This window comes from Dasypus novemcinctus, chromosome 6 (genome assembly GCF_030445035.2).
Source record: "Dasypus novemcinctus isolate mDasNov1 chromosome 6, mDasNov1.1.hap2, whole genome shotgun sequence".
In the NCBI taxonomy this organism is placed as follows: Eukaryota; Metazoa; Chordata; class Mammalia; order Cingulata; family Dasypodidae; genus Dasypus; species Dasypus novemcinctus.
The window spans coordinates 31508481-31521057 of NC_080678.1; the positions used below are offsets into that span (position 1 = coordinate 31508481).

At 40.5% G+C, this 12577-nt stretch overlaps 1 protein-coding gene across 3 annotated transcripts in view; it reads left to right on the top strand.

Annotated features, from left to right (window-relative positions):
* The window catches only part of SORCS1 (sortilin related VPS10 domain containing receptor 1), a 528310-nt gene that overhangs the window by 412695 nt on the left and 103038 nt on the right, over positions 1 to 12577 (top strand). For all 3 annotated transcript variants that reach the window (XM_058298482.2, XM_071215682.1, XM_058298481.2), the window contains exon 10: positions 6205 to 6351. In XM_058298482.2, coding sequence (XP_058154465.1) covers positions 6205 to 6351 — 147 coding nt within the window. The remainder of the gene's footprint in view (positions 1 to 6204; positions 6352 to 12577) is intronic.

A 12577-nucleotide genomic window follows, 5' to 3' on the forward strand; every position in this document is an offset into this window, starting at 1 on the left:
GGGTCACACTTTTGTCTGGTAAATGAGTTTAGGTATTAGAAGCCCAGAAATGAGTGTCCTAAGACTGTCATTCCTGAGTAGCATGAATGCTCCTGTAGCATCATGCAGAATTGGTGATGGGGCTGGAGCAAAGAAGATGTGATGAATATGTCTGAGATGTGTGCTTCCTAGTGTATCTGTGCAGTGTGGATGATGACAGGGGTTCTGACAGATTTGGACAAGAGCCTCCCTCCTCTGGGAAGGGAATATTAATTAATGATGGTGAAGAGCACTTTGGCTTAATGGACAGTGACAGTTCACCCCAGCTGAATGGGAGCTGGTAGTGAAGCCACCTGGCTAACAAAATCAGAATGCACAGAACATGTGCAGATGTGAGCGAACCATAGTGGATACCATGAAAAGCATAACCAGTGCCCAGTGCATGCTCCTTCACACACATAGTGACTTGTGCACATTATAAGTACCCTCTCTTCAAAAGAGAAAGCTAAACAGGTGTGATGAAGGAGCTTACACCTTGATTTGTTGGGGGAAAGTTTATCTCTTACAATCCGGAGTAGGAGGTAGAGAAGAAAAATGGTTTCCCATCCAGGACACCATTATTACAGATAAGGAAGGAAAAGGAACCATCTTGTTATTTAAGGTTACCATCGCCCTGCAAGAATAGTGCTGCCCGATCAAGACAACAGGGAAGAACTTTCAGCCTTCTTGAGGCAAATGGGATCCCTTTAGGCAGAGTACCAGTAGTCTGTGCTTAGTGTCTGTCCCCTGGCTGGGATCCCTTCTTTAGAAGAAAAATACTCCCATCACCAGTGGCCTAAGAACTGTGAACATGAAATGTTCTTTTTCATGCCACAATTGTTGTTTCATCTTTTTATTCTCTTCAAATTTTGGCACTTAGAACTTGTAATTCATGTCTGAAAGAGAAAAAGAGGGAGAAATCATCTCTCGATCAGCATTAAAGGCAAAACTAAGCCAGATTCCTGAGCAAGGGCCCTTCCTATTTAGCCTACACTTGAAAAATGTGGGTGATTGGGACAAGAGATACCCTTAGAGAATAAGCATCACAAAACAAGAAGATATCTGGGTTTCTTACCCCCAAATCACCAAAGAAATCCCAATTTCCAGCACCTAGCATATTCTAACTCTCAAAAAAATCTGTCGGATGAATGTATATTTGTTTAGATATCCTCAGTGCTGATAAGAGTGTATGATACATAGTAGTTGCACAATGAATGTTTATTGAGTGAATTCTGAATAAATGTACTGATAAATGGCTAAAAGACAGTTTCCCCTAAGTATATCCCTGTGTGATTATTTTTCTCAAGATACGCTAGAATGAGAGAGAAGCCTAAAGAAACAGTATAGCCAAAGGGTTAAGAATGTGGGCTCTGGAGTTGGACAGACTAGACTTGGGGTCCAGCTCTTACATTCTCTAGCAGAATGATGTTAGGCAAGTATTTGACCACATGTGAACCTTCATTTTCTCATCTGTAAAATGAGAGTAATATTGACTCTCCCATTTAGGATCCATGGAAAGATGAATGTACTCATGCTTGCAAAGTCCTGTATGCCTGGCACTTCATATGCACTCATTCAATTTTCATTATTATTTTTATTATTATATCTTCTAATACAGAACTGCCTATTTTATAGAAAACAAAAACAGGGAATTCTTGTATAATGTGACATTCCTATTATTAATTTTAAAGAAGCAATATGGCAGTTTGAATAACCATTCAAGAGTTATATTAGAATGGGAGACCATAATGTGAGAGCCATCACAGAGAAAGATATGATGAACTAACTTATAATAAGTGAAGTGAAGATTGATTGCCATAAGAAGCTTATGTAGGGAAGCAGACATGGCTCAACTGATAAGAGTGTCCTCCTACCATATGGAGGGTCCAGGGTTTGATCCCAGGGTCTCCTGACCCGTGTGGTAAGTTGGCCCATGTGCAGTGCTGCACTTGCAAGGAGTGCCATGCCCCACGCACAAGGAGTGCATCCCACAAGGAGAGCCGTCCCATGTGAAAAAAGCTCAGGAGTGGTACTGCACACACAGAGAGCTGATGCAGCAAGATGACGCAATATAAAAGAGATGCAATTTCCCAGTGCGGCCAGATAATGCAAGTGAACACAGAAGAACACACAGCAAGTGGACACAGAGAGCGGAAGACCCAGGGGGAGTGGGAGGGGAGAGAAATAAATAAATTAAATCTTAAAAAAAAAAAGAAGCTTATGTACTCGTTGGGGACCAACATGTAGAGAACATCTATAGGAGAGACAAACTGGAAGACAGAAGTGTGAGGGATGATGAAGATGAAAAGAGATTCTGGTTCCTGAGAAAAGGCTTATTGATCTGGGCCTTGAGGGATGAATAGGCAGAAAGAAGTCAGGGGATTGTTCAAGAGGGGTAGGGGAAGGTCTATATAAGCAAAGATAAGGGCAAGATAAGGGAAAGGAAGATAGCTCTTTGAGACTAGTATGCTGGGCACAGTATGTGTGCTGATGTGCTCCAGATTATGCTTGAAGTTTGAACTATAACACTCATCTTTAAAGTCTAATCAAAATGGGATTTTAGCTTATATAATATTAAGGAATAAGAAATAATTATCAATTACCTTTGAGACTTCCTGCATCAAATTCCTCTACGTGAGAGGCGAAGAGACAAAAATTGTTTCCCAACACACTCAGTATTTTGAGAACTTTCGGCAGAGTTTAGAAGGGCAGACAAATTCCCAACCATGAGAAGCATCATTCCCACAGGAAATACTGTCCTTGGAAACTGTGTCTATGTTAGGGTATGTCTTCCATAGGGACTATTGCTTTTCCCCACTATAGCAGTTTGATATGGTTATGAATTCCAAAAATAGATATTGGATTATGTTTGTAATCTGATCTGTGTCTGGGCCTGATTGAGTTATGATTGGGGCTTTGATTGGGCCACGTCATTAGGGCATTGAGTCCCCAGCCACCCAGGGGTGGGGACTCACAGATAAAAGGTGTGGTAAAGGACAGAGTTGAGGGTTTTTGATGTTGGAGTTTTGATGTTTGATGTTTGAGTTTAATGCTGAACCCTTAAGCTGGAGCCTCAGGAAGTAAGCACAGAGAGGGAAGAGAAGCAAGCCCCAGGAAGGGAGGAACCCAGGAATCCTGAACCCTAGCAAACGTCAGCAGCCATCTTGCTCCAACGCTTGAAAATAGACTTTGGCGAGGGAAGTAACTTGTGCTTTATGGCCTGGTATCTGTAAGCACCTACTCCAAATAAATACTTTTGTAAAACCAACTGATTTCTGGTATTTTACATCAGCACCCCTTTGGCTGACTAATACACCCACCCCATCCCATCCCTCAGCCCTACCCCATTCCACTCCACAAATACTGAGAGAGGTTATCTGGCAGCATAAACATGTCCCCTCACCCTCAATGGAATCCAGATCTTACATGCACACACACACATGCTCACAGACACTCATACACATATACACATGCATATGCATCATCTACATTTTGGACACTAATGCTGCCCCCTTGATATTTAAAGCCCTATAGTGAGAGCTAGAGGTTCCAAGAAATCTATGATGAGACCTTACAGAAGAGCCCTTGAGTAAAGTGCCTCAATTCTAGAGGATACGGTGAGACTTGAAGAAAGATGGATTTCTTAGGCTCAGAGCAAGAGGTACAGTCAATGACACAAAAGCCCAAGAGTTGGAAATGACCACTTTTGCAGACCAGAAGGGGGAAAACAACAACAAAAAAACAAATTAAAAAAAAACAAAACCCTGAAATGAGATTTTCACAAATGCCTTTCTGCAAGAGGAAAATAAACAGATCTTCTCCAGCTCTATGCCCTGTTGTCATGCATTTCTTCTATATTGCCAAGTTTTTATTCCTCAGGATAAATCTGAAGTCTAAGATGCCAGAGATGAATTACAAAGTGCAGCTCTTTGTTCAAATGGCATTTGATAATGCCTGGCAGTCAGGGGCCAATAAAGTCACCATTCTGCAATTCAAATGTACCAGCTCCTAAACATGGATCACCCTGCCCTGACGGCTTTACCAAAAGAGAGAGAGGGCAGGAAGGAGAATGGGCAGCGAAACTACCTGAATAGGTAACATTTTTATTCCCCCTATACATATTGTAAATGAGAGGATGAATGGCTAAGATATAGAGTCATTTTTCTTTTCTGTGTATGGTAAAACTTCATTTGTTTAGACTTAGAGGAAAAGCCAGTATAAACTTGGTGAAAATGTTGTTTTATGAAATTTAACATTTAAAGAATTGGCAGTTGAGTCATATTTAAGGATGTAACAGCTTCTCAAACATATGCGAAACAAATATGGGATTCCCTGGTGAGAAGCCCTTATGGAGCTGCTAAGTGAATAACTAAATATTATTTCTAATGAACACACCTCTGTTGGGAGGTAGAGTGTCCTGACATCGACACCTTCCACATTTGTTGAAGATCAACAATTTACAAGAAACTGTTCTGGCTGCTGTTAATTGCCCAAAATATGACTTGTTTTCCTAAGTAGTACATAGTATTCCTCCCTGAAACCCATTTATACCATTTATTTGGTTAACAAACTTGCTGTTCCAAAAGAGTACAAAGTTGGCCCAACTCTAAATGATCCCAGATGCCAAATCAGCAGGTACAAACTAATGAGGTCTGGCTATGTCAAAAGCAAAGGCAGAATGTATGTGTTTTATTGATTGAAACCCAACCTATTTGAGCTGACAAACGCAGAACTGTATTTGTTGAAAGAGTATTGGAACTAACTCAGGTGTGACTTCCCACTCTCTGTGCCCTTAAGCATTAAATTTCACCTATATCTCAGTTTCCTTATCCATAGATTGGGGAGAACACTGTTAGGTAGGTTTTTAGTGAGTATTGGAGGTTTTGTTTGTAAGGTTTGAGACACAGTGCATGGTACGTGACAAGGACTAAAAAGATGGTAGCTGTGACTTGTCTTCTCCTTAAGAATTTTCATATCATGAAATAAAGGACCTGGGTTAAGTTACCCAGATTCAAGTATGCTTGCTGGTTTGTTTGCTTACTTGTTATGTGTGCTCCAGAAAGCAAGTTCATCTAAGTCTCCATGTCCTCACCCTAAACATGGCCTAATGATAACTATATCTTATGGTGATCATGAAGAAATGGGATATAATATATGTGGTCCCGGAATACAAGAGTCAACACATTTCAGTCCCTTTCTCAGCTATCCCCCAGTTTTCCTGGGTTGTAATAATTTCAAGCAGGATCAAATATGCATAAAACTGATAAACGAAATCACCTGAAAAATACAATGCACAGTTACTGACTTGTTTTAACACAATATTAACAACTTATCGATTGTTACCTTTTTCCTAATGTAGAGAATAGCAGAAGCGATCTTATTTTCAGAGTAAAATAATAACAACTATTTATGGTGGGGACAAAGATTCTGGAGAAGGGAGTGGGGAATATTTCACAGTTGAGGGAAACTGCTGCTTCTTTTAGTTTAAAACCTGTTCTCTTATGTTCAGTATATTTTGGTGGCTTAATGGAGCTTTCTTTTACAGAAAAAATGTACTGGTAATTGAATCAGAAGTTTTAAATGACTGCTTCCATTTGGCCAAGCCTGCAAATAGCTCAATAATTTAGACAGTCGTTAAAAGCATGGACTGTGGATTCATAGATTTCTGGATTAAAATCCTAGGTCGGCCACTTACTATCTGAGGGACCTCGGGCAGTGTGACATTGGGCAAGTCACTTAACCTCAGTTTTCTTATCTGTGAAATAGAATAAGTGATTCCCAAGAGTACTGTTACAAGGATTAAATGAGGTAAATTAGGTAAGATACTGAGTACTCACTAAAAAATAAAAATAGCTCCCATTTATTTAGCATTTGTTGTGCAACCAAATAGAAAGCACCAGAGTTTATCCTGTGACAACTGCAGGCTACTGCCAACCTACCATAGGGGAAGTAAGAAGCCTCTATCAAACTTGTATTATGACCCCCATATCATAAGGGGCACTGATATTGCTTTCTGTCCACAGCCCAGAGAGTCTTATACCTATCGTTATCTCCTATCCTCTCATCCTCACCCTCTCTTTCCTCCTGACAAGTGCTCTCAGCTGAGTTTGTTTTTTTTGCTAATGGTAAACAAATATATCCCTTCTCAAACTGATGTATTTTTTCAGCCATGTCAATTTTTCCCAGGTAGCAGGGATAAAGGGAATGTTCTTGGCTAACAAGAAGATTGACAACCAAGTGAAGACTTTCATCACATATAACAAAGGCAGAGACTGGCATTTGCTGCAGGCTCCAGACACAGATCTAAGGGGAGAGCCCGTGCACTGCTTGCTGGTGAGTTTTCATATTGGAGTGGAAAGCCCCCATGCTGCAGGGGCTGGGAATGGATGTTAAACAAGAGGGTGAAGGTAGTTTGGGGGCTTCTTGCACAAAATGAGATAGGGAAAGGTGTGAAGGCAGAATGTGTTGAAGAGTCTCAGTAGTTCTCAGATGGGTCAAAGAGAGAAAAATATATACATATATATATAACATGAGTTAGTATCTGATGAGGACCTCAAGTAGTATTTTCAGGAAAAATATGATCGTTTTTCAGGTACGGTAAGGATATGTCCCCAACACCCTTACTTTGTCCTGAATAAATGATACAAAGTTTCAGCTCTAGGATTGGTAAGCTGTACATTTTCTGATGGAGATGCTTAAGCTCATTTTTAGAGGAATACACAACTTGAAAAAACTAAAGCAGGCACTGATCTAAATCTGTATGGGTACACTATATAATATGTTACATTCACTTAGGAATCATATATAAAGCTGGGGTTAGTAGACTGTGGCCTGTGGGGCAAGGTTTACCTCCTGTTTTTCTAAATAACTTTTATTGAAATGCATCCAGGCTTTTTCATTTATCTATTGTCTATGGCTACTTTCATGCTACAACAGCAGAGTTTAGTAGTCATGACAGAGGCTGTATGGTCTACAAAGCCTAATATATTTATTATCTATATTATCTGCACTTTTACAAAAAAACATTTGCTGATCCCTGCTATAAAGTATGTCTTTACTTTAGCCTTCTTACATTTGTGCATAAAGTAAATCAGCAGGAATTTGTTTATATATTTGACCATATGATGATGTCCAAGAGGGTATTAATGGTTGTCCTTGTCTTCAAGGAGCTTGTGGTCTATTTGGGGAGACTAGATTAGTAAATAAAAATTGTAGGGCTACATTTTACTCATCTTTGTAGCTCTGGGGCCTGCCCCATTCTAGACACACAGATCGAGATACTGGGCAAATAGAGAAGCATGGGAGGAGGAGATGAATGGCAAGACAAAGTATAATTTAATGTTAATTTCTTTAAAACAATTCAAAAGTTGTGCTTACATTCAGAAAAGGGAGAGACTAGTATGCAAACCTGGAAGGGAGCCCTCCTATTTTCAGTAAGAAGGGTTTGCTGTATATGTATATATACACACATATATATGTTCATATATGCATGTATGTATGTAATACACATATGTATATGTAGGTATACACTTACATACTGGTAACACTTTTTATACATTTCTGACTTTGATGTTTTCCATGCTCAGCTTGCTTTACTCCATCCGGTGAAGTCTGGACAGTCACTTTGCAGGTTCATCTCACACAGCTGTAGGCAGGTCACCCTCCTACTCAGGAAGATGCTAGCAGTCATAGCTTGACCTTATTAGTTGCAGAGGATATCGCAGTTGTCACTGTGCATCAGGGAAGCTGTCTAAAATTCAGCCTCCCACTCAGTTTTCATTCTGATAACTGGCAACTTGTGGGAGCAGGGGTGGGTGGGGGAGTTGTTACAGTAAGTGCAGAGCAAGTGACAGAGTAAATAAATGTAGGGTTTAAAAAAAAATTTATTGAATGCCTATTCTATGCAAGTTATAGTTCAGTGACATTTAAAAAAATAGGACCATCCTTCCCAATTTAGCTTTTCTAAGTTGGAGCATCATGATATTTAGTCAGAGATGCATGGGATGTGCCAGTACCTTTATGTGGACCTTGGTTCCCACATGTGTTTTGGATATTAAGTGCCTATAAGAGAGAATTAACCATGGGCAATCTGGCATAATGAATGAACCATTAGCAATGACTCTTCCACAAAGTATTCAGCAAGAAGTTCCCTGCTGTGCTCCCATCCCTGTGTCAAGGATGTTTTATCGTTGTACCTCCAAAATGTAAATTCAGTATCAGCTTCCTTCCCTATCTTCCCTGGGACCATCCGAATCCAAGCCATCATCATTTTGCTCCTGCCCTGCAGTATCAGGTCTTGCTGTCCTTACTCCTCCCACCTCCTCGCAATCCATTCTCCTCATAGCAGCCAGTGTGACCTTGTTGTTTTTAAATCAACTTTATTGAGAAAAAACTAAACATAAAAGGTACCCATTTTAAGAGTATAGTTCAGTGCATTTTGACACGTGTAACGTCTACCACAGTCAAGATGGAACATTTCCATCAGCCTAAACAATTCCTTTGTGCTTCTTTGCAGTCAGTACCTACACTCCTAGCCCTAGATAACCTCTGATCTGCTTTCCTTAGATTACTCTTTTCTAAAATTTTATAGAAATGGAATCAACTTGAGCTTTTAAAAAATCAGATCAAATCCCTCCCTTACTTAAATCATCTAATGGCTTTCTAAATCAGATAGAGTCTCTCATAGCTGAAAAAACTCCACATTATATGCCCCCTGTCTACTTTTCCCACCTGCTGTAGATTCTCCCCTTCCTTCCTTACACATAACCCAAGCTGGGGAGGAGGGAAGCCTTCTTTCCCAATACCTTCAGCTCATTGTGCTAATTTATGCCGCAAGACCTATGTGCCTAACCATTATTTCTCTTAAAATATCCTCCCCCCAATCTAGATTTTTTTGGCAGTTAAATTCCTGCTGGATTACCTCATCCTCTGAGAAGATTTCCTTGACTGTCCTCTGTAGTTGTCCTTGTCCCAGGTCTTTTTTCTTCATAACCCTTTTCACTATTTGAAATCCTCACATGCATTTTTTTTTCACTTTCTTGTCCATCTTCTCCTGCTAAAATGTGAGCTCCATGAATATTGGGACCATGGCTGTTCTTCTGACCAGTGTGTGGTCAACTCCAAGAATCCTGTCTGCTGCATGGTGGGTGCTCAGCACATGTGCAGCTGTGGGTGTTGACGTGTTTGGGGCAGGCGCTCCATCAACTGGTGTTGTTTGTGTTTCACATTTGGACTTGAGTGGATACCTTTTCTTCCCATTGACAGTAGTCACACTAAAGATACTTGTCATAGTGTCTCCCTTTTGAAGCTCCTGGGCTCAGGTTGACCACGAAGTTAACAAAATCAGAAGGCTCATTAAGATTGGGGAAATAGAAATTAATGAGATATAGCTGCATGGTACCCAGGAGTCTTCAGTCCCTCCTTCCTCATTACCTGTATTGCTCAATATAGTTTCAACCTGTGCTTTAGAAAACAGACAGCAGGGTGAAAAAGGGAAAATGACATAGAAGAGTGGGAAAGAAAAACCAAGATCACTTTTAAAAATCTGTGAAGGAACAAAACAGGAAAGAAAATCTTTGAGTTACAGGAGACCTGGGTTGTTAAAAACCTTCTTTAGGCTTGGGAGCTGGTGGCAGAGAGGAGATAAAAAGTCATTTTAGATTGTGAGTACTTGGAAAGTGACAGTGTCACCGAACGTACAGCCTAGTGATTAGAAAAGAGATTTTCCAGCAGGGCTGTTACAAATGTGGAACAAGTTCAGAATTACAGTCCCAGATGGAATGTTCCTGGGAAAATGTATTCTATAGAAATAAGACATCCAGGGTAATTTGGGGCTGTATTTTTAGGACTTTTAGACTGATTGTCTGGAGGGCTCAGCTGGGATTTCTTTTCTCTGAAGACTGCCTTGTACAATTAGATGGGGTATTATAGGTCAGGGTCGACCTGCTTCCAAAGCCTCAGGATTGGGCTCCCAAGAGGTAAAATGTGAGGTGAGCTGAGCCTGTGACAAATTCTTAGAACCCTAGGGATTGCACAGTGTTTTGTGAAGAGAAGTCCCGACATCTTTATTGATGCAGCTGGCATTTTCTACCAGAGTGAAGCAGCTGGGTGCCCCAGGAGATTACTGACTCTGCTTTCCATGTCCCATGCACTGGCTGTAACTCACGTGTAGGCTGGATTGGAGGGGGATGCTGAATGTTCCATACTCAGCGCATTGGTCCAGGGGTCTCCCACTCCTTTGACATTGACTCTTATACTGAGGAGCTAATGCATCTGTATGTAGCTCTAATTCAGGGTCAGAAACAGCAGAAATGGAGTGGGGGAGGGGTGCTGGTGATACTACTTGGAAACTTAATTGCTATCTTGTTATTTATGGACATACTGGTCTGACTTTTCAGTATAAGACTCAGATTAGGATCTGCAGGAATAAAGATGTTGCAAAAATGCGATAGGAAGGCTGTTGTTACAGATGTTGGGGTGGGGGAATGGTATGTGAAGCTAGATGACCCTCAAATAATCTGGCAGTTCTTTAAAAGTTGATTAACTTCAAAGATGGGGACATTTATTCTTCCCCAGTTCCATCCACAGTTCTAGGAACACAGAGTCTAGTTAATGGATCATTTAAATTCAATAGAAGAAGGACTTGCAATGGCTAAAACATTTTGTTGGGTAAAATAAGAGTTAAAAGAATGAGGCAAGAGAAAGCCACTTAGGATCTAGAGGTCCTTTGGTGGGATGGAGGGATTTGTGAACTCCCTGAAATTAAATGCAAATCTTGCCTTTGTGTGCTTTTTCTTGGGAGAGGGTCTTTAATTTGCATGGTATTCTCAAACTTCATACCTGAACCTGAAAAGATTAAAGACTTAAGGATCTAGTTGTTCCTGGAATTGATCAGTCGATACTATAGCATGCTCTGTAACTCTGTGTGACCAAGGACCAAAAGGGCAACTTCAAAGCATGTGCTGGCCCCTCCTTTATTTATAAACCAGCTGCAAGGTCATTAGTGGTTTGGTATTTGTACTATATCTTCTGAATGGGGAAAAGGGAAAGACAGTAGTGAAATGCCTTTGGGACAGGCTGTGCGTGGATTCCTTGAGTTGGGGGTAACTCTGGAAAGATCAAAGCAACCGTTATAACTATTAGTATTCGATGATACTTAGTGCATATTTGCAAATGGGAGAAGAGAAGACAGGAAGAAGGAAGGAAGAAGAGGCCTTCAGCTTGCCCTGTGCCTGGACAAACTGTGTAGAAGAATAAGAGCCCTGGCTTATGTCTTCCAGGAGCTTGCAGTGGCTTGATAGCCTTTTTAAATACACCACTCTATTAATTTCTGGTCACTTAAACTTAACCTTGACAGAACTGGTCAGGTAAAGAAGATTAAGTTAAAAAAGTGAAGATGAATCAGTGAAATATTTGTTCAAATGTATGTGTTAGACTATATAACATCCTTGAAGAAATGAAAGAGAGAAAAAAGCCAAAGAATATTTTCCTTGTACCAGCTGGGGGCAATCCAGTACTACAAATGTGAGAGCAGAGGAAAAAGTGCACCAAAAAGATCATTCCTAATGCTGTTACTGCACGAACTGGTGTCTTTTCTTTTCAAATTAATTTATCTCGGGCCTCTGAAAGCCATGGCAACAGAGCAGTGTTGAGCTAGCCAATTGAAAACCTCTTCTTTCCTTTTTAAGGGCAAGTGCTACATACCAGATAATCCTTGGGTCAGGTGGCAACTGAGCTTCAAAATCTTCCAGACTGCTTGGTGGTAAAGTCTCTGTGGCAAGCAGCTGGCTCAGGATTGCCAGCTGGGAGCACTCTTGACCAAGGATGTCTTTCTGTATTGGGTGGTGCAGAAGGCTTTCCAATAAGTCCGTAGGTCCATGGGTAACACCCAGGTGGTGATGCACGTCTTGAGAATGCTGTGGGAGTGCCCACATTATTCTGATTATGTAGTTGATAATTGAGTCCTTCTACTTCTGGCATTGGTCTGAGCAGAATAGTAAAGTAGGTGTTTCATTTCCTAACAACAACAACAAAAATGTTACATGAAACTGCAAGTGTTTTTTGACTGTCTCTTTTTGATTCTATACTAGGTTCCCGGGAATATGCAAAAATAGTATTTGCATTCTCTTTCTTTGTAGAGTGTACCTCTGAGAGGAATAAAACTGCATATATCTGAAATAGATAATACGAGATTATGCATTCTGTAAAATGAATTGCAGTTGATCAGAGGAGGGCAGATACTGATAGCCTGGATTTGTCAGGAAAACTTTGCTGAAGAAATGGTTTGGTGCCTCTGCTTTTCTCTCTGAGCAGTCTGTAGCGATGTTCTGAGACTGCAACATAAAACAGCAGCTGGTTCTAGCCTTCCTCTTGGACAAAAAGAAGCTGTGTTTGAGTATGACCGCTTTCCTTCTAGGAGCTGTCTTCCTTACCTTTAGAGAACATTTTAAAGTGAAAATTCCTTTTTTGAAAGATTTATCTGAAATTTTCATGCAAAACCAGTCCTTTATTACTATTATTATTTCAAGAGAGTTTTACTCTCTCTGTTGGCAGTGAGGAA